The sequence below is a fragment of the Hippocampus zosterae genome, chromosome 1 (assembly GCF_025434085.1).
Source record: "Hippocampus zosterae strain Florida chromosome 1, ASM2543408v3, whole genome shotgun sequence".
NCBI classification, from domain to species: domain Eukaryota; kingdom Metazoa; phylum Chordata; class Actinopteri; order Syngnathiformes; family Syngnathidae; genus Hippocampus; species Hippocampus zosterae.
Window position 1 is genome coordinate 10,701,672 of NC_067451.1, and position 21,515 is coordinate 10,723,186.

General features: G+C 41.5%; 2 protein-coding genes across 7 annotated transcripts; one reads left to right on the top strand and one right to left on the bottom strand.

Annotated features, from left to right (window-relative positions):
- LOC127611319 (transmembrane 9 superfamily member 2) lies at positions 1–11,340 on the bottom strand. 2 transcript variants are annotated; one of them, XM_052081801.1, is made up of 18 exons: positions 11,026–11,340; positions 9,934–10,001; positions 9,754–9,847; positions 9,500–9,627; positions 9,265–9,394; positions 8,998–9,125; positions 7,759–7,873; positions 7,599–7,678; positions 7,404–7,509; positions 5,999–6,049; positions 5,539–5,671; positions 5,035–5,154; positions 4,894–4,951; positions 4,666–4,825; positions 3,441–3,592; positions 3,255–3,366; positions 2,283–2,454; positions 1–992 (listed from the first exon to the last, which is right to left on the bottom strand). In XM_052081801.1, the coding sequence occupies exons 1-18, from the start codon at positions 11,161–11,163 to the stop codon at positions 925–927; spliced, it is 2,013 nt and encodes a 670-aa protein (XP_051937761.1). In that variant the 5' UTR covers positions 11,164–11,340; the 3' UTR covers positions 1–924. The 2 variants fall into 2 exon arrangements, with proteins under 2 accessions (XP_051937761.1, XP_051937770.1); XM_052081810.1 differs by lacking the exon at positions 5,999–6,049.
- A 667-nt stretch (positions 11,341–12,007) lies between these two features.
- Positions 12,008–20,813, top strand: rbmx (RNA binding motif protein X-linked). Of its 5 annotated transcripts, XR_007964480.1 has the most exons (10): positions 12,020–12,312; positions 12,427–12,536; positions 15,168–15,274; positions 15,375–15,531; positions 15,616–15,759; positions 16,091–16,202; positions 16,393–16,515; positions 17,166–17,272; positions 19,474–19,579; positions 19,659–20,813. XR_007964480.1 is itself a non-coding variant. In XM_052079009.1 (9 exons), exons 2-9 carry the CDS (start codon positions 12,428–12,430, stop codon positions 18,255–18,257), a joined length of 1,167 nt encoding a protein of 388 aa, XP_051934969.1. In that variant the 5' UTR covers positions 12,018–12,312; position 12,427; the 3' UTR covers positions 18,258–18,644. The 5 variants fall into 5 exon arrangements, 4 of the variants coding, with proteins under 4 accessions (XP_051934962.1, XP_051934953.1, XP_051934944.1 ...); XM_052079009.1 differs by lacking the exons at positions 19,474–19,579; positions 19,659–20,813 and adding an exon at positions 17,950–18,644 and having other exon boundaries at positions 12,018–12,312; XM_052079002.1 differs by lacking the exons at positions 19,474–19,579; positions 19,659–20,813 and having other exon boundaries at positions 12,008–12,146; positions 17,166–18,092.
- The last annotated feature ends 702 nt before the right edge of the window (positions 20,814–21,515 follow it).

Below are 21,515 nucleotides of genomic sequence, written 5' to 3' on the forward strand. Positions count from 1 at the left end.
TGATGACATTTGACTTCATTTTCCAAACCAGAGTGAAAACAAGAAAATACATCACGTATCCATGTTTGCGTATACATTCAAGAGACGTGACGTTCGATTACTCATATATATTTGCAAAACATTATCAGCGTGGGTAACGACCCCCTCGCCCCACTGAAGCAAACAGTGTCAGAAACAAAAGCAATTAATCAGTAAAATTCACAGACGCTATTCATTCGGATGAATTAAACAAGATGGAATTACAAGATCCTCCATTTTGGAACATGCTGCAGCCGAAATCTACAACGCTGGGCGCCCTCTCCTTTGATTCAAAGCAAACACATAAATATAAAGAGGAGAAAAAAAAGACATGTATCAGCAACAATGTCAGTGTTTTTATATGCTTTCTCAACTACAATACAGGCTGATATAGTTCAGGATTTAAAGCCCTAAAATGACAACAGAAAAGTCATGAGCATTCTTTCCTTTGTTCCATCTATACAATGTATGTACAAGCAGGGTTTTTTTTCTCTCCCATCACTTCAGTAAACAACAACAAAAAAAAGAGACCCAAAAAGATGTTGTGGAACCGGAATAGAAAATTAAAAGGCATTTGCATTTTCTTAATAAATCAAGAAAATGCTTTTGTTTATTGTTTGTTTTTTATTCCACAAAAAGCAAAATGCTCACAATGATAACGAGGTCCCCCCGTTAGTCTGTCATAGTGACGCTCTGAATATTAGCAGTCGAAAGTGAACGCGCCAAAGAAAAACTATTGGACCGAGGTTTTTAAAGCACAAAAAAAGAGGACGGGCTTAGCTCAGGGGGTCTTGTAGGTGATGAATGGTGGTCTCACTTCTTTCTGGTCTTTACAAACATGTGGCCATCAAATGGACGGCCACAACAGTCTCTCACTAGCTCCCTCTCGCGCTCCCCTTTCGTCCTCTAGTCCACCTTGACCACGCTGTAGATCTTATTTACAAACCAGAAGCAAGCAAAGAAGCCGATTGTACCTGAGAAGGTGGGGGTGAGGGTGGGGGGGGGGGAAGACAACAACAAATTAACAGCAATATGCACTTAATCTGTTGGGTTTTTTTTTAACCACTTTAAAGGGTAGAAATTGGCTTGAGAACAAATATATAAACTCTCTCACGCTTGAACTATCTAAGAAATGGCAGGTACCATGCAACATTTTGTTGCCTCAGGGTTGAATAGCCGGTGTTTTTTTTCTTTCTTATATGACAACTGAACAGCCATTAATGTCTCAAATGCTGGCAACAAAAAACGAGTCCGGTGAAAATGCTGAAATCATAAAAAGTTATATCAAAAGTGACTTTTTGTACTTCTACATAAGAGGGTAAAAATTCACCGTCCCTTCGTAACAACGTCAGTATTTTGTTTATAAAGTATCCATACGATCGTCACAAAGATGTGAGGGGCAGACTGCACTACCTTTTGTGAGACGCTGCATCTCCTAAACTTTTGCTTCTTAACCGCTAAAAAGATATTCGTGCAACACAAACTTTAGCCAAAAGAATGTATCTCCCAAGTCATTTTTTTTACTCTTTTGAAAACATTAAGAAGTCAATCTTCTCTCTGTGAGCTTTGCAGTCCAAGCCTGAATTACGGTGAGATCAAAGTTGAGGATGGGATGAAAAAGATCAAAATAGAAATTGGGAAAATGGCAAAGGATTACTAAGCTCCAAAATGCGGCTTGGATTATTCTCCGGCGATAATATTTTGACATTTGGTCCCCCCATGCGACTTTGTAGCCTCCTTCTTAAGATAACGTCAACGGTTGTATTTTTTTTTTTTTTAAATCTGGCCCAATAGTGATGCAAGTATAGCAGATCATCTTCCTCCATGTGACATTACAAGTTAGTTTTGTATGATTTTCTCCATTTGTCAGGATCCAAGATTTCCTTTAAATAAAATGTGAGATATTTATACAATAGCATTTGTGAGTTGGTCCCAATTTGATCGTAGTTGTACTTCCACCCGGCTGGACAAATCAATCAAAAGTAAACATTATTGGTTTTGTTCTGGACAGCCTAAAATGAGAAGTGGCTCACAACTATAAACGCATGACTGCTGCAAGTGAATGTGGTTTTATCTGTGCTGACGGAAGAAAGAGCAAACAATAGAGCGCAGACTACTTCCTGGTGTTGTGCTTCTTCAAGACCAGGATGTGCTCACAACACACCCCGATTGGAATTTGACAAACACGCTCTGCTGTGAGACTACATCAGGTGTGCCATGAGAAATGACCCCATTTCATGTGTGACAAGACGATCGAGGCTCACCTGTGAAGAGGAAGAAGATGAGGACCATAATCATGGTGTATCCGAAGTAGAGGAAGGTGCTGGCTGCACCGATGATTTGCAGTTTGGAGAAGAAATAGTGCACAGCGTATATGAAAAGATAGACCGCAGTGAAGCCGCTGGTCAGGAAGGAACGCCACCACCAGTGGTAGTCCTGCACACGCGTGAGACAGGAATGACAAGTCAGGATTTCAGAATACACACAGTTGAAGTAATTACGACTCTGGCTCATTGAAGCCCTGAGACTGTTTCACCGAACCCATAGGGTTCAAAGCAAACCTTGGTTAAGAACCACTGACACAAACATACATACTGTACATATAATTGAAAATGTAATTATGACTTAGTTTTACATAATAATAAGTGAATTTATACTCAATTCTTTCAGTCTGACATTTAAACTATTTTTTAAAAGTAAATTAGATGGTTACAGCTACCCAGCAAGATGCAGGAAATAATATTTTTCCACAGAGGATATAAAATAGGCATGTGTGAGTCAAATATACGTTTCCCGAAAGCTTACAACACCAGGACACCACTGCGAGTTTTGTAGCTTCTCTATGGTGTTTTGGATTTTTTTTTCTTTGCATTTAAATCACCCATTTTTTAAAGACGTGAGGTGATTCCAATAAACATAGAAATCTTTGTTTTACATTGGTTTGTATGGTAAATTCCAACTGGGAGTGCTAATTACCAACCTGAAGCATATTTTTTGAAGAATTGTACATAGTCAACCAAACTACTCCGAGTTTTAAAGTATACTGGCACCATCTAGTGCTCGTATACGACATAATTGCAAGACGTCTGCAATCAAACTGAGCATCGACATTGCAATTGCACTTTGATTGTTTTCTTTCACATCCATTGTGGGGTTGTTTAAACGCAACAATGAAAACTCATCATAATTCTGGACCAAAATGTATGCGACGGCACGGTATATTGTTTTAAAGGTACCTCAGCACATAAGTGGAAGTAGCAGAGCAGAATGGTGGCCTCGGAGCACGTGATGAGCAGAATGATGAACACCAGAAACAGGAAGCCAAACATGTAGTACATCTGGTGGGACCTAACAAATGCAACCTATTTGTCGCAGCGTTCCCTTTTTCAAACGTGGCGACGAGTCGTGCTGTGCCTGCTTACCAAATGCTGTTGAGGATGAAGAACAGTTGGATGAAGATGCAGCCAAAGGGTAGGATGCCACCCATGACGATGCCCGGGATAGGCTTCGTGAAGAACGACTGCTCGGGAATTTGACGTGGGATTTGATTCGTTCTCACTGGTTGCTCAATTGCCTATGTGGATGGCAAAAGAAGTGGGGAAAAAAGCAGATAATTCTCTCAAGAATTTACAGTAGAAACATTTGAATGGCATGAAGGTTGCGTGTAGAGACAGACTGGGCGTATTGGGCAAAGATACAGATAGTTTTGCATTTTGATCACTCACATACAATCAGAATGAACAGCATTTTTCAGAATGAAATTGATGGCACGAAATTCACGAAAATCATACCGAAAAAGCATGACTATTGTTTCCTCACAATGTATTCAATTGCTTTTTTTACAGCTTTTACTTTGGCTGTATGGTTTGAATTTTATTCCATGAAACCATGACAGTGATTTGGCTCACAATGACTTCTCAGCCAAAAAAAACTGCTGACGATCATGTGAAAACAAATGAAACGCATGAAGGGGGACAGAATGGGCAATCCAAACAACTTTGCTTGAATGGAATTCTGATTGTGATGATTGATTTAGGCAATATCTTACCATGTATTTGATGTAATAGTGCTTTCCTGTGTAAGTTAAGTGATCAAATCTGTGTTGTGGTCCTGAAATTGGTCATGCCTTATGGGACTCAATAACTCAAGAACATTACAAAAATATGATGAGGACCGTTATATGACGCCGTTAATGGCTACATGTATTATTGTACCGCGTTACTTTTGTAATGCAACTGCATGTCCCAAACTGTGGGACAGGATACTCTTTCCTTCCAATTGGTGTCACTTCACAATTGGGTTTCGCTGAAATCTGTTATAAGCCACAGCTTTGGTGGCCCATAAACCATTTAATGAAAAAAAAGACCACCCAGGGCAATGATATGGTAAAAAAGTGGAGGAACCACTAAAATTAAACTTTGGTGTCCACTAGCGGGCCGTAAAATATCATCTTGCGGGCTGCAAATTGCCCCAAGACAGCGAGTTTGAAACCAATTATCTAGACAAATAATAAAATTGATCGTGGTTAACTTCCAATTTGAACCCGGAAATTATTATTTTTAAGTCGTCACCTTCGACAACAAAAAGTGGTCTCAATCGGTCTTCCAGAGTTTGTATTAAGAGGTGTATATGTCCCATGATACGTACAGGCTTCTTGAATCCAAAGTAGGCACCGATGAAGGTAAGTGGCACAGAAATTCCAAACCACAGGGCCAGGATGGCCACAAGTGTCCCAAAGGGGATGGCTGCCGATGACCCCTCCACCCAGAGGATCAGGTTCATCAGGAAGAAGTCAGCAAACACAATACTGCAGAAGAAGAGGTGATGAGGGAATGAGTCCAGCACAGAGGAGACATTTTTAGTCAGGGAACAAACCCAGGGCACAGGAGCGCAGTCAACAGGACGTTTGTCTTCCACTTCTCTCCTCCAAAAGCTGAAATTAAATAAAAGATCAGAACAACCCGATGAGAAGGGTCACAGCTTGAGTTGTGTAAAGCTTCTTGTCAGCCATCTTACTTTTGTACAAGCGTGCCGAAACGTAGCCGGCGGGGGTGCCGAGCAGGACCCAGAGAACCACGGCGCACGTCATGAGTGCGCCCCTGTTGGCCGGGGAGAGGAAGCCCAGGCAGGCCAGGACTAAAAAGGACGAACAGTCCATCGTTACATTCGCTTAAGTTGCTTACTGTAGATCAAAAAAATAAATAAAGTCTACACAGCCCTGCTCAAACGTCATTTTTTAATAGATATAATTAATTCTAAAAAACTATTGACAGTGACAGCCCTAGTTGAAAACTTTATAAATAACTGACAAAGTGCTTTGGATTCACGCACAACGATACCGGAACATGAATGGCCAAATCAATTGACCAAGCAGATGTTTGAAAGACAGGGTCAAATTTAGACCCAAAAAAAAACATACAGTCACCTCACACAGCAAGGTCTCATGTCAAATTCTGACTTGTCTTTCTTGTTGTACCTGTTTGCCTCACAAATCATTTTCTATCTATTGTGTGATCTTACAGAGCGTGATGAACGTCATGATGAAGATCTGCGTTCCCTGTCCGAGGAAAATGGAGAGCAGCATGCCTTTCCTGGGTGGGCGGAACACATCGCCGTGCACCTGCTTCCAGCCCGACTCCTCCTGTGCATCTTCCTGTAACAGGGGAAAGCGAGACGGAAAATCAACAAAGCAGTCCACAGTGCGCGGTGAAAAGCTTACGTTTAACCAGCCACCACGCAGTGAGTTGTACCTGCTCGCTCAAAATTTGCTAGCAAAGCGACAAGAGGTGAACACAGAGCTGTAAAATTTGGTGTGCTTCCACTACGATCAGTCTGACCTTTGAAATTACCGGTAATACATTTATACACGTGCAGTCACACCACATTTTACATTCCTCTCTCGTGTGTCGGCTTGTGCTTCAATCTCACCCCAACACCTGATCGAAGGAACACAACAATGTTTGCTTTTCAGCAGGCTTACATAAAAGATAGTAGATTTCGCCTTGGTCGATGGAAGCTTTATCAAGTTTTCCTGCGAAATGTGACAACACGTTGATGGAGAAAGACAAACTTAATATTATGTTTCAAAGTTTCATGTCATGATATGCTTGATTGACCACGAATGCTATGTTCTCACAACTTGTACACAATGGAGCACACGAAAAAAAAAGGGCCAACTTGAGCTGAATGAAGCCAAGGCCTCATTAACTGATAATATAGACAGGAAGGTTCAACTTCGGGAGGGCAGCATGACAAGATGTCCTTCAGTTTGTTACAGTGTCTTAATGCGAAATCTACCCATTGAATTAACAAGGTATCCATTGTTTGCACGGGAAGATGTTTTGGCCTCCAGGTGTCCACTGAGGGGCATATCGGTGGGCTGGGCTGGGAAGCGCGACATGCAAATCAGGAGGAATGTTATTCCGATATGTTACTTGGCTCAGCGGAGGTGCAAAGGTGGGGTTTCGATCTGAGAGGAAATACGACTTGTGTTGCCTTCGAGGAACTTCGCCCCCTTTGCTGATCAACAAAAGACATCTGTTCCTGAGTTGAGTCGAGTCTTTTCATTCAAAGTTCGAGATATTCGGGTGAATTCCCTGACATGTTCAGGGCTCAAAGGTATTTCACACTGTAGAATTCAATGATATACAGGGGGGAATCCTTCACCCTCAAGAGATGAAGGGATTTCAGCGAAGTACTCAATTAAAGGCCATCACCAATTAAAATGCCTTTTAAAATGGAACAAGTCTTTGCTTTGATATTTACTCATTCAACTATATGATGACATTATTCATACCTAATAAGGAATAATTTTGATTCTAACTGTAGTCAACGGAAGATCCTTTATCTGTCTTCGCCATTTACACCAAATCCAGCAAATGTCATGGGGCTATTTTTATTTGTTTTAATAAACATGTTTCTAAAAACTTTAAAACATTTTTAACAATGTTTATAATTTTAATCAGAATGCTGTGTTTAAACTACTGTGGCCACATAGAAAGTATTGTAAAGAAAATCTTCGACTTGACTTCCCCAAGTTATGTGCCGTAATTGCTACAAAAACATACCTAGTGAGTATTGAAATAGGCAATTTCTTTGACGCGGACTTGAATCTTCAATAATTGCGGGGGTGATCTGCAACATAACCCCCACGATGGTATCCGATTGTGGAATACAGTATGAAACTACTCACACAGCCTCAATATCTCGCTTTGCTGAGTTCTGTGTAAAAGGCAATGGCGGCTAACGCTCAATCTTTTATTGCGGCAAGTCAATTCTGTTTCAAGAGGCTCATGTAAGCTTTCTGGAGTCAGCCAATTTGCGTATGCCTCCGCTAACCTGTTTGGGACGATCATGCACATGTAGAGTGTGGATGTTGCTTGTACCTGGTCGACCTGGTTGTATCTGGCAATGTCCTTGTGCAGCGTTCTCAGCATGATCATGGCTACCATGCCGGACAGGAAGAGCACGATGACTAAGGAGTTCATGATACTAAAGACCAAGACATACATAAATATGCATTAGCGCCTGCTGATTTTAAAAAAATGATGTAAATATGAATGTGAAACAAGCGCTCCTACCTAAACCACTGGATATTTGTGTGTGGCATAGACACCAGGATGTAGTCCCACCTGGACGCCCATTTGATCAAGTTGTTTTCCTGTAGAAGGAGGCAAAAAGTTCCATGATCGTAATCGTGTATTGTAATACACGTGTCTTAGATAAATACAAAAGACTTACTTCAAACGTGACTGAGTAGGTGTAAACGATGGACACGTCATTATTGAACTGGCTAGGCACCTCCATCGGGGCCGTGTTTTCACAGTTTGGGGTCTTCTCATCTGCATGGTTGATACTATTGTGGTGGAGGAGGGGCACAAAGTATGTCCAAATATATTCCTACTAATGCAGCTCTATGATTTAAAACAGGGGTGCCCATTAGGTAGATCCTGATCTACCGGTAGATCTAAGACAGGTCCCGAGTAGATCCGAGGAGTGTCGAGGAGAAAAAAAAAACCACACAACCATTTGTGTGTCTTTGTACATGTTAATAATATATTTGTTTGTGTTAATGTACACTGCACCCTAATCATCTTATCAGTCTCATTTTCACTCCAAAAATATTAAAAAATAAAATAAAGCAGGTAAATCTTGAATTTACGGTGGCGCGTGATTACGTCACCGGAAGTTGTTAGCTCTCAGCAGTCTGCAATTGCAGCTTGTGATCAGAACTGTTGCGCTCTATCTTTTATCGGCATTATACTCATTCAGAGTTTGTTTTGTGTCCAATTCACCGAGGGCACGGGCAAAGAATAGGAATCTAGGAGGGCCCATGGAAGCACTGTAAAACGGTACGTGTGAGCTACGATAGTTAACAGGCTGCAAAAGTGCGTCGCATGCCTCAGTTTCAGGCTGTTTCTCATCAGGGCGTGCGTGTGGGTGCGTGCGCGTGCCGGTAAGGGTAGAGCACCCATGGTTTAAAACAATCGAAAGATACTTTATACACTGAAAAACAACAAGGGAAATCCAATGAGTATTGTTAGGAGGAAAAAAATGCCTTGCACGCCACATAAAACCACCTTTAACAGATCTATCTTTGAAACCCACATCAATTCAAATTTTAATCTTGTGAGAAAGTGAACATTAACAGCTACCTTTATTGGGCCCATATTAAGGACTGCTTACAAAGAAAAATCTGAAATAGCCAGGTGTGCCTTTTCCCGGTGATGTGAGCATCAAGTAGCTACAACAGAAAGATCCAGAGGGGACTAGCTTCCGTGCGTACTTTCATCAGGGGAAGGTCGAGATAGCAGATGTTGTTTTGGTAGCAGGCTGCCCAAGAATTTAAGACAGCCTTGCGTCCGTGGCTTATGTCTCTTTAGTGGTGTCGATCAGCCAAATCCGTGATTTCAGTCAATATTTGAGCATGGATTCCAGTTTCTCCAAGGTTGTAGTGTGTATACCGTCGTCAATGCTTACCTCCTGGGCTCCAGTGTGGCAGCAACCAGCCGAGCTCCTGTCCACCCATCAGTGGCTCCGTTGTGGTAAAAGATCTTGATGTCAACGTGGTTGAAAACGTAAAACGTCTTCTTCTTGTTGAATTCAGCCTGGGGAGGAGAAAAAAATGTCAAAAGATTACAAGGCTACATATTTTAAAGGACTTCAACACACAGCGTCAAAAAATACCTCTTGGTGTCATTTTGTGTACCGATTTAAACAATTTCAGAAATGGTCGTCACAGCTTACATTTATAACACAAGCATCCTTAGGTCGGCCGTCAGAAGTAACAAGGCAACCAATGGGGAAACCTGGGTTGCAGTATTTCTGGTTGTCTTCGACCTCATAGCACCACGTGACAGGCATATTGTCGATGATCCTGAAACAACAGCAAGCGCCACTCAAACACCAAACTTTTTTTTTGTTATCACCCTAAGCAAACAAAGTATCGAGATAAGCTCAGCTAAACTGGGACCAAGCAAACCAGTGATGCTGATAGTTGAGCTGCATTCCCATTTTGATGAAATCCAGTCGGGTAGCGTCTTCTTGGCTGTTCTTCTTGTACGTTTTGGTGCACACCGCCTTGCACTTCACATCTTGTTTGAAGGTAAACTGGGAAAAGAGGGGAAAGCGCCCATGTTGAATCAGCAATTCATTTCTGACTGGACACGAGAGTTGAATGTGCATCTAAAATAAGCAAACACAATTACACATGCTTTGTTTTCGCATTACACCTACTTTGTACGGCGAGGACTCGATACGTTCGCCAAACAACACCTGTCCCAGATTCTCCGAAGGCCTCATTTCCTTTTCATCCTTGCAAAAGTCGAATCTTGAATAAATGTATAACATACAATTAGCACAGGCACAGTCCTTTGGACAGTGGGTGCTCAAAAAGTTGGAGAAAGAGTCACTTACACGTCATATTCATAAGGCAGGACGGACTCGACTGAATCCAAGCGATTGACAAACAGCTCTATCTGTGTCTGCAGGCAAGCAAAATATGTGTATCAGAGTAATTTGGCAGGAATTAAATATATAAATAAAGGACAAGATCAGGTTGCTAACAATTTGGCTAAAGTTTTGTTTGTAAATTACTTGTATAACTAAACTGTATTTACAAAATAGTTAAAGGCAACAAGCCATGTAGATCAGCTCTTTATCCCATTTGGGAAAAGAAAAACTTGATTTCACTGAACCTTTTGGCTCTGACAGTTTTGAAACAAATTATTCAATCACATTCATGGGCAGTCTGTGTTCAAAGGGAGTTTTCAATTATATCTTAGCGGTGATATTTTTTTAACTATAATAACGTCAGTGATTTTTAAGCAATAATTAGTCTTTATGGTCACACAATAATACAATGAATTAATAGTGACGTTAAATATTGAAAGAAAACTGGGGTGTACATGAACTGTACCTAAATACAACTGTATTGTACTTAGAAAGTGAGAATCACTCAAACTCGGCACAATTATTACCATGAACAATTTCGATAATCAAGACAAGAACTATTTTACGTTCTGTGTAAACGTTTTTAATGTTGGTGGTCTTTATCTTAGTCCTCTCGATATCATTGAAAACGAGCGCTTCCCTAAATGAGCTTTCGAGGTTTAATATGGAATTAAACTGAATTGTTAAATACAAATTGCGACTGATTCACTACTGCTTTGTTTCTCGTAGTGTAAATCGAAGCAGACTTCCATCATGGACCTCATGGGTGCTTTTTAGACACGTATTGTTACCACTTCGGCGGATTTGCTCACGACATAAAGGATTCAGAATTTCGCTGAAATACACGTCAAGGTGGAAAAGGTGCAACAAACTCAGCTAGCAGCAAGGGACACGACAATGCTCATGCTGTTTGCACCCGATAATCGGGGCCTTGAGGAAAGGCTAACGTTAGCTAGCAACGTAAACATTGAAACCAAACGTAGGCAAAGGCGCCGAATTCGGCGGAAAATTCACTGCATCGTGGCCGAAACGAGAGATTGATCACTTCTTTCCTACCTGGCAATCTGTATCACCTTTGCCGACCTCGCAAAAACTAACTGGGGCTAAACCCGGAAGATAGAACGCTGAGTACGGGCAGAAACGTGAGACGAAAAAGAAAAGCAGCCAATAAACAAACTCTATTCGCCGTCTCATTTTATGTACGAGTCGTCAAGTTTGAGCCTGCGTCAAAAGGGAATATATCTAGTCCGAAAAAAGGTGCGCTGGTGGAACAAGGATGTATGGTTCTTGTACTGCCTGGCCGAAACGCATCGACGTCAGCAAAGGCTGCGCTCAGTTTCCGCCTTGCCTCTCTGTCTCAAGTGCAACCAACGGTGACGTTTCACTATTGCACGTGACGCGGAAATCGATGCGCTCAACACAAAAGCTGGCGTCGCGGAATTCACAATAAAAGTTATAAAAGTCACTCGCGATTTCTTCGATCTTCATTTGACAATCAAAAGGCTCACAATATCATACGTTTTTATATAACTGTCTTTTTTTCTTTTCTTCCATTCCTTTTTATTAAAAGTAGAATATGACCATTGAAAAAAGATGAAAACCACTACTGAAGAGCATTTCGCTACAACAGTAATTTACTGTTATTTTAAAATCCACTTAATGTAATCTATTTTAACAGTAACAATATTTTACATTATTTTAATTGCTACAGTGATATTGTTTTGTTGTTTCTAATTATGTTTTTCTTTAAAAAGTATTGCTGTCGAATTCGGTGTGCTTATGCGTTGCGCTTTCAACCGTGATTGTTCTTGATATGTCATATTAATAAAATTGAGTTGAGTTGCATAATAAAATATGTATTTGCCCATTTATTTTCTGCCCTTAATCTCAAATTTTTAAAACGAGTTTACCCACTCGAGCTCACAGTGGCTCAAATCGGAAAGAATAATTAAATTGACAGACGCTGTTGACGTTTCCTCTTTACCACATGCCAGTAAAGTAGGTGGCAGTAATGCGCCTGTATGCTGGTTGCCACACGCCAATCAAATCCAAATAGGAAGAAGACAGCGAAGAAGAAGGGGTGGATCTGAGTACGCCTGTTGAAAAGCGTTGTTTTCTCTTTTGTGGCGCCTTTCGACTTTTTGTGCCACATCAACAGACAGAGGACTTATACCGAGGTATTGTCTCTTCCTTTATAACATCCTGGGTGGCCAACGGAAATATATCTTCTTGTTGTTTACAATCAAACGCCCGCTTCGTTTCGCGCCTCGAGTAACGAACGCGCTGCAGCTGGAGTGGGGGGCACTGTTATCGCCATTTTGCTTCCTCAACAACCCAAGCAAGGTAGGTTACGCCTCATGTCTCATTATTTACCTATTATGGCGCACGCTTCTTTAAAAGAAATAATGTCTACAATTCCTTAGACAATTTTGTTTATAGAAGTTGATTTTTGTGCAGCATGGCAGAGGCAGACCGACCAGGCAAACTGTTTGTCGGCGGGCTGAATACCGAGACCACCGAGAAGGCCTTGGAGCAGTATTTCAGCAAATATGGCAGAATTGTTCAAGGTGAGGATGTGTTACTCAGCTTTATCATCCGTTCACAACAGCCACCTTGTGATATTAGGGTACGTACATCTTATCGCTACAGCATGAAGTACAGTATTGAAGAAGCGTCCCGCGTGCGAGCACAGCATGAGCACCACGATTACGCTTAGCTGGCTGAGTTTTAACTTGTATTAAGGGGTTAAAACATGGTTACTGAATGCAAGGACTAAACATGACAGGGTGCTTATAAGTCAAGAGTGACGTAAACTTGCCCAACCATCTTTTGAGTAAAAGCTGCAGCTAAGATAATTTCAAGCATAGTTTTGTTAGTTTTTTTTAACGTAACCCACCCAGATTCATAGGTAGACGCATCGCAACGCACTTGAGCAAAAGTATTTTCGTTGTTGGCAATCGTTGTTTTCAATTCTGTTGACACAATGCAGAATGCCAGTAAGCCATTGCATTGCATTGTATTCACTTCACTGGCTCCCCATTCATTTTAGAATTATTTTTAAGATCCTCCTCTTTGTTTTCAAATCTCTGAATAATCTCGCGCCACCTTACCTCTCTGAGCTCATACGCCCCTACACCCCTGCCCGGCGCCTCAGGTCTGTGGACCAGTCTTTGCTAGACGTACCAAGAACTAAACTGAGGCTCAGAGGGGATCGAGCCTTTTCTGTTGCTGGTCCATCTCTCTGGAATGACCTCCCACTGAACATTCGGCAAGCCTCCTCGCTGCCCATCTTTAAATCCCTCCTCAAAACTCACTTGTATTCTTTGGCGTTTGACTCAGCATGACTTAGATTTGCTATTGGTTTTACTGCTTGGTGCTTTCTACCGCCTTATTACTTATTACTTATTACTGATTCGTCTTACTGTTTATTGTATATGTTATATGTATATGTACAGCACTTTGTATGCAGCGATGGCTGTTTGAAAGTGCTCTATAAATACTGTTGACTTGACTTGACTTGTTGACTTGTATTGTTGTTGATTGTTCCGTTAACTGCTCTTTGCCATTGTTAGTGAGTTGTTTGACGAAATGTCTCGTGCTGTGTAGCGATGCCCTGTTCACATTCGCGGCAAACGGTTGTTGAAGTGGCCAAAAGAAAAGTATAGGGTGCGTGAATACTGTAGACCAGAAAATTGGAACAACACCGTTTCGTTCTCCCAAGCGAATGAATTTTATGCCAGTGTCAGCAAGCATTTTTGTAACAAGCGTTTGGAAAACCTCTGTGTTCTTAACCATGTTTGCAAAAAAGGGTAGGTGCGCTATCTTCGATTCATAACTCTGGCTGTTTTTTGTCCAAAAAAACATTTGATTAAAAGTATTATACATATACATGAGAGGGGATTACAAGAAGCTGGCAGGCTGAAATTTTGGGGCTCTGCATGATTTTAAGTTGAACAGTCTCTATCTGGACCACTGATTCCCAGCCAGTGTGCCGGGGCACATTAGTGTGCTATGAGAGCTATAACGTATGCTGCGGACCAAATTGGTGAGAAAAGTATTCATTAATAACAAATAATGGATCTTTGTCCCTCTATCTATGCCAGAAACTTAGGCGTAGAAAAAAGTGCGTTTCCAGTAACCTGACCGACCGAGAATTTCCACGTCAAAAAATCATTACAGTCTGCTTTTTTTTTTCAAACAACCCTCTACATTTTTGTGTACATTGGTGCAGACTCTCGCGATATTCAAGTTGAGCGCGTGCGTCGTTTTCCCTGCCGTCTGTCAACAACATTGAAACATGGCTGTGGCCGCGTTCTGCGATGATAGTTTAAACCGCGTTTTCTGTGTTACAGTTGCATGCTCGCGCTGTAATGTTCAGAAAAAAGCATCCATTGATCTATCGAAAAAAATCTGCGAACTATTTGATGAACACCACGGGACGAGTAAACACCGAGGGCGGAGGCGGCGGCACGCCCCGGCCCCTCGAGTCCGGAGCGGGGAGAAAACTAAATAGGTGGCGGCAGCGCCAGCCGCGCAGTGGCGGGTTCAATGTCTACTTGTTTTATGGTTATTTTGTTTACATTTTTGATGGGGGGGAGATTAAAAAAAAACTTTGTCCGACCTACCGACCCTATGCTGAAATTTCATGTTACCGGAAACACACAATCTTTTTTGTTTGGCCTTATAGTGACAGAAAGAACAAATAAATGATCTTCTATTGGATGGCAAAAAGGATGAAGTTGACATATATATTCTTTTTGTGACAATTTTGTTTGGTTGTGTGCTGTGCGATTTCTAAAATGTGTGCCATGGCTCAATAAAGGTTGGGGTTCGCTGCTATAGACAATTAGTGATCAAAATAGTTGATTAATTTAATAAGTTGTTTAGCTGTTGCATCGCAGAAAAAGAGAATAGAAAATGTAATTCATCTTTATTCATGATTCTTCATATACTTAATTCACTACAATTATTGTTATTTTGGAGTGTGTGTGTGTGTAAAATGTGTAATGCGTAATTTATGTGCAATGGCTCAATAATGATTGGGTAACACCAAAACACACAACTGGATGCTGTTAAATATTTTCTAACATGGGGCAACCAACAGGATCTAGATAGATAAACAGCCAATTGTTGATTTTTTTAGGTTAACTGAAGGCGTACCCCAGAAATGTACTAATTCAATTTTCCTCTGTTTCCAGTTCTTTTGATGAAAGACCGTGAAACAAACAAGTCAAGGGGTTTTGCATTTGTGACATATGATAGTCCAGCCGATGCAAAGGATGCTGCACGTGAGATGAATGGAAAGGTATGGATTGTTACAAAAAGTAATAATAACTAATGCATTCTCGTGATATATAAAAAATGATGTTTACAATTGCTGCTCTCATTTTTTATGTACTACATAGTCTCTTGATGGCAAGGCCATCAAAGTGGAGCAGGCTACCAAGCCTAATTATGACAATGGCAGCAGACGAGGTCCCCCACCCATGCACTCTCGCAGCCGTGGCCCACCCAGGGGCCTCCGTGGATCAAGGGGAGGTGGAATGAGAGGCCCATCCAGAGGTAATTCTTCATTTGTGGACTTTGGAATGGAATATCAATATCGGTCAATGTATGTATTTTTTGTGTTTTCTGTTGTGCGTGCAGATTACTATGATGATGACGACGACGACGAACCCTTCTTTAAGGGGATGTCATCAAGAGGCCCCCCGCCAATGAAGAGAGGACCCCCAATGCGCAATGGAGGCCCTCCACCTAAGAGATCTGCCCCATCTGGTCCAATGAACAGACGTAAGTTTTTTCCTATGTCCTCTATTGGTAACTGTTATTTTAATAATCAATTGTCAGAGCATTTGATCATCTTTATCATTTTCTGATGACAAGCAGATATTTATCCAATTTAAGGCTGATCGGTTTGAGTTCTTGGAGGAAAAAAAATATGTGGTGGTAAATTAGATTTCCGGGATTTGGATAATTTTAGCTAAAAATAAATAAATAGGTAAAAAATAATAATAATATTTGTATTTATTAAATTGTTAAATGATTACTTGCTTCTTCGTCGTCCCAATCCAAATATTGTATTTTAATGACAAAATGTTCATGTCACCACTTTGCTTTTCAGCCCCAATGTCAAGGGACAGGGACCCCTATGGTCCACCCCCTCGCAGAGACTCCATGATGTCCAGAAGGGATGACTATCCATCACCGAGAGATGACCACTACTCAAAGGATGGGTAGGGCACTTAAAATCGAATATCCACTTGTTTTTATTTTTTGTACCGTTCATCCATAATCTCTTCATACAAATATGTCCTAATTGTATTTGTAGCCTCGTGCATTGCACCACATGTAGAAAGAATCAATCATTTAAAATGCTAAAATCAGTTTATATTACCAGTATGAATCTGATTCATCTTTTGACAGCTACTCCAGCCGAGATTATAACTCAAGAGATTCAAGGGACTATGGTCCGCCTCCCAGGGATTATTCATACCGCGATTACTCCAGTTCCCGGGATGACTACGGCTCAATGTCAAGGGGTTACAAGTAAGTGTGCTTGCCGTTTGAACAACTTTTTATTGTACAGCAGTTTTATTTATTTCTTTGTTTGTTAATTTTCGTGGGCTATTATGCTTGTAAAGTCAGATTGATTAATTAATAATGCCATTGATTTTCCAGCAGAATACACGAGTCCCCGACCTTTTGTTTGCACAATGGACAACATAAAAACAAATGACCACTATGCTCAATATAGTTGCTTGAATTAACGAGGGTCCTTTGGATGGTTTTCTCCAGGACCCAGTTCCGAAGCATAACATGTAAGACGGGGCATCATAGGGAGGGTCCCAAAATAAAGATTTCACTTTCTATTTCACTTGTGCTGTTATTGTATTTTAGGATACATTTTGAAAGCGACAACTTCTTTTTGTCTAAAATAGCATTAGACAGCTGTACTGCGACACAAGTGTTGAAATGTTGGTGTGTGTTCGGTCAATAAAGTTGTGCAGCAGAAGGGCACGTTGAAATTCCTCTGTGGAAGAGAAGATGTCAGAAAGCCAAGATCAGTCAACACCAAGCTTTAAATGTTGACGCACAACGTAAAGTCGACTAACCGGTTCAGCCCACCAGTTGGGGTGCCTCGCAAAGGTTCATCCTTGCACCTCACACAATCAAGTCACTTTTTGTCCTAATTGCAGTGACCGTGATGGCTATGGTGGAGGACGGGATTCCAGAAGCTACATGGACCGTTCGAGTGGTGGCGGCGGAGGCGGCGGCTCATACAGAGACTCGTTTGATGGTTACGGTAAGACATTTCTATACAGGTCTAAGACGAAAGAACAGGCACGAAGAGGAGCTGAATACTTACCCAACCCTTGTTTCCATGAAAGAACCACCCAAAGGAAACAACTTTTGAAATGTTCTCAGACCCTTTGCTGCTGCCAACAAACATTTCTTTCCCCAGCTATTAATTTGATCAAGCATTGGCATCTGTTTGTCCAATTCCTATTACTGCTGCATTCTTCAAAAGATAAATGTGCCTCAGAAATGTTGTTAATAAGGCCAGAGTTGACCACCATAAGGAGCCAGAAACAGTCCTTGGAAACCGCAGAACAGAACGTGTTGCCCAACAAAAAGCTCTCCCTCAAGGAGTTTCCTTCAAATAACCATCAAGACTACTCTGAAAACTTGGAGCTCTAAAAAGGAGAAGTGTCCTGAGAAATCAATGGCATGTTGAAACCAATAACTCGAGTACTCCATGTGGCTGGATCTTAACTGCCCCCAAATGCCTGCAACGACCGTGTTCAATTTAGAACTACCATCAGCACCACCACCACCAGATGGTAGATGTAAATGCAACCATCTGTTCAATTAGCGCATCCCAGAATTCAATGTACTGGCAAAGAAAGAGAAGCAAACCTGCAAGAACAACAGAAAATGTCAATTGTATCTTGCCAATTACCTGACCCATTGACCCTGCAGGTAACTCTCGCAGCGCCCCACCTTCACGGGGGCCCCCACCGTCCTTTGGTGGGGGCAGTGGAAGTGGTCGTTACGACGACTATGGCGGCAGTTCCCGGGATGGCTATGGCGGCCGCGACAGTTACAGCAGTCGGAGTGAGCCGTACCCATCTCCCCGCGGCGAGCGCATGGGTAGGCAGGAGAGGGCTCCTCCCCCTGGCGAGAGAGGATACCCTCCTCGCGATTCGTACGGCTCAAGCCGCGGAGGGCCACGGGGCGGGCGTGGAGGCAGTCGACCCGACAGAGGCATGGCTCGCAACAGATATTAGAATGGACATGGAAGTCTCGCTGAAGCAGATGGAAGTATTCTTGCAGCGTTCAAAGCTTTGTGGGAGAAGCCTGACAAAAACAAAACAAAATCCCACCATGTCTAAATCTGTGGATTGCGTTTTAGCTTTAAATTGTACCTAGTTTTCCAATTTTTCATGTGTTCACACCTTTTTTTCTTTTTTTAATATAAATATATCTTTCTCATGTGATGGTACAGTTACCAAGGTTTTTTTTGTAATACACGTTCAGTGCTGCTGGAATCTGCAATGCCCTATAAGTTTGGCTTTCCGACTCTAATAAAAGTTATTAGTTGTACCCTGACCACTGAGCATCAATACTCCAACAAGACCAAACGCCTGGATATGATTTAAAAAAAACAACAACAACAGCATTGTGTAGAAGTTCTCTGTCAAGTTTAGCTGGTGAGTCTCTGCTCTGGACCTTCACTCAAAAGAGAAACTCGTCACTGTTGTGTTCAAAGGGTTAGGCAAATGTCACTGTCGAAATGTTCCAATGTAGTTCCCTCGGAAATGGATCCGTCATCCTAGAGCCATTCGCTGGCACGCTACGACAAAACCAAAGGCAAGAGCAACCAAATGCAAGCTTCTATCCTACAAGAACCATAGGCAGCTGCTGGTAAGCAAAGCAACCCTCTTCTGTTTCACATCTGTAAATGCCTTTCATTGTTCCTGTATTGCACTGAATTCAAGACACTAGGGCTTCAAAGGACTACAAAAAAGAATGGATTTCAACTTGAATGCGCCTTGATAATTGTAGCTACATTTGGCAAAACAGGAATGAGCTCCAAGGCAAGCTAAGACCTTTTGTCCCTTGCCCGCAACAAACCTTTTTTTTGCCAGCCGAACCCTGAAAATGGAGATCCTTTTCATACTTGTCTAATCCAAGTACTTGTCTAAAGTAAGAAAGGTTGGCATACATGCTTTCAATGCTCTAGGCAAAACAGTTTCCAAGGCTGCCTTTGTCACTGTAAAATTGCAATAAAATGAACATCCATTGTCAGTCTCAAAACCTTTTCCTCAAACAAAAAGGACACCTCTGGAAGACCACCACCATTGCCACCACCCAACTGGAAACAATCGTTCAAGTGAAGGGCAGTCAGACCAAGGACTTTAAAGATTTTTTTTTTTGTGTGTGTGCATGTGTAATGAATACACAAAGAGAAGGGCGGAGGTTAATTTTGTTCTCTCGTTGCAGGATGAACACTGGACGGCAAACAAACCTTGATACACACTGCAACTCTGTCCATTGGTACTCCCGTCAGACCAGTAGGCCGATGATGAACGCGTACCAATCTGTGGAGGTAGTGAGACTATTCAATTTGTTTGGCTAGTCCAAATCTTCTCTGTGCATTGACGCTTTGAATGCTTGTTGTCCTTTAGTGTCTGCCACAGCCCTGAGACAACTCCATGAAAGACTGCTGGATAATGAGAAGAGGCTGATTATTGGGTTCAAAATGTACTTTTTAATAAATGGCCAAAAAAAAAGTGACTCTGTTCAGTGTGTCATCATCAAAGACTGATAGAAATGAACTTCAAAACTGAACTGAAATTCTATTCCAGTACAAACACATTACCTGTACTTTCCTCAATAAGTGACCCCCTCCAATAATTTAGCATGTCCCAAGTATGATGATAAAAGGGAAATGCAAAAGGCCACTTTAAAAATTCAATGGTTAACCACCACAGCCAAATGTTTAGAATCGGTCAGGACTTCTGATTATTTTGCTTCCAGAAAACACTTTTTTCACATTTCGGGCTATAACCATACAATGTCAAAACCGGGGAAATAAAAGTTTTAAGAGGAAACCGTGCCACCTTTGAAATGGCAGGACTGTGATATGCCCCTTCCGCCTCCCGCAGTTTGTGTCTCCCAATAACATTTAGGTAAATGGACTTTGAATGCTACTAAACTTAGTAGTATTGGGTTGATAAAAATAAAAAACTAGATTGAAGTTGTATAGTTTCTTCATCTATCACCTGAACGGCTTACCATTATACACCCATGACCAACAGTCATGGGTGCTTTTTCCCATGACTGTTATCTGACCAGAATCTAGTTCTGCTCTACAACGTAAATTACGGATAAATGTTTAATCACCTCATATTACATGTATAGCACACAACAAATTGATGGACAACTAGGTTTAAAATCAGACGTCAAGAATAATGACTGCTATTGTGGATTACATTAAACAAATTTACATTTTGGTTCAGACTTTAGCAAGCATCATGGAACTTGACATGCTTGATTTGCTTTCGCGGGCCACATAAATTGATGTGATGGGCCAGATCTGGCCCCCGGGCCTGAACTTTGACAATTGTATTTAAAATATAATTTTACAGAATGGGTCGATGACAAACCTATATATTCATGCAAATGTTTACACTTTACACGTATAAACTTTTGCATTCAATAGTCTTGTTACAGATTACCTTAAAACTACATATAGGACTGGATCTGGTGTGCAGGCCTTGAATTTGACATTTGTACTTTAAATAGGTCTCTGGCCAACGTATATTGCAAAAATAAATAAATCCATTGAGGCTTTTTGGGGTAGTATGGTGGTACAGATTTATGATTCCGCTGGGATAGAGAGCTCAAGGTTATAATTCAGATATGACTGAAATTGGATGGCTCGTTGGATTGAGTCGTCTGAAACAAATGCAAACTAGTCAAAGAGAAGGGGGAAATATGAACTCACACTTGACAGACACCATTGAGGAGGCTTGGTTGGAATCTTTTTTTGCAAAATATGCTGATACATTAAGATTCGCTTCCTAGTCACTGACAATTTAGGAGAGGAAGACGGCAGAAAACACTACTACAGACTGCATAGTGAGTGGTGCCTTGATTTAAGAGTGACCTCCAATTGTTTTTTCAAGGCATAAGCTGTTGCATTTTTTGAGGGGGGGGGGCTATATGTCATGAGCTAGAAGTTGATACAAGCTTGAGATGGTTCGCCTCACGAGTGAGTGTAATCATTAGTTTGCTGCAGTTCTGTGCCAAGTCCTGTTAAGCATAGGACTGGCAGTGTCTGTCATATACGATCGGAACCGACAGTGTTGGAATTTCGAGACCGAGTGCTATTTGTGGTTAGTGGCGGCAGCTAGCCATCCGGCGCGAATACACTTGAACACATGACTGGGGCTCTCTTGCATATGTCAAGTTGTTGAACAGATGTAGGAGGTGTGACAGAAAAGTTCAAAGACTGGCGTCACACAAGTCCAACTTAGAGT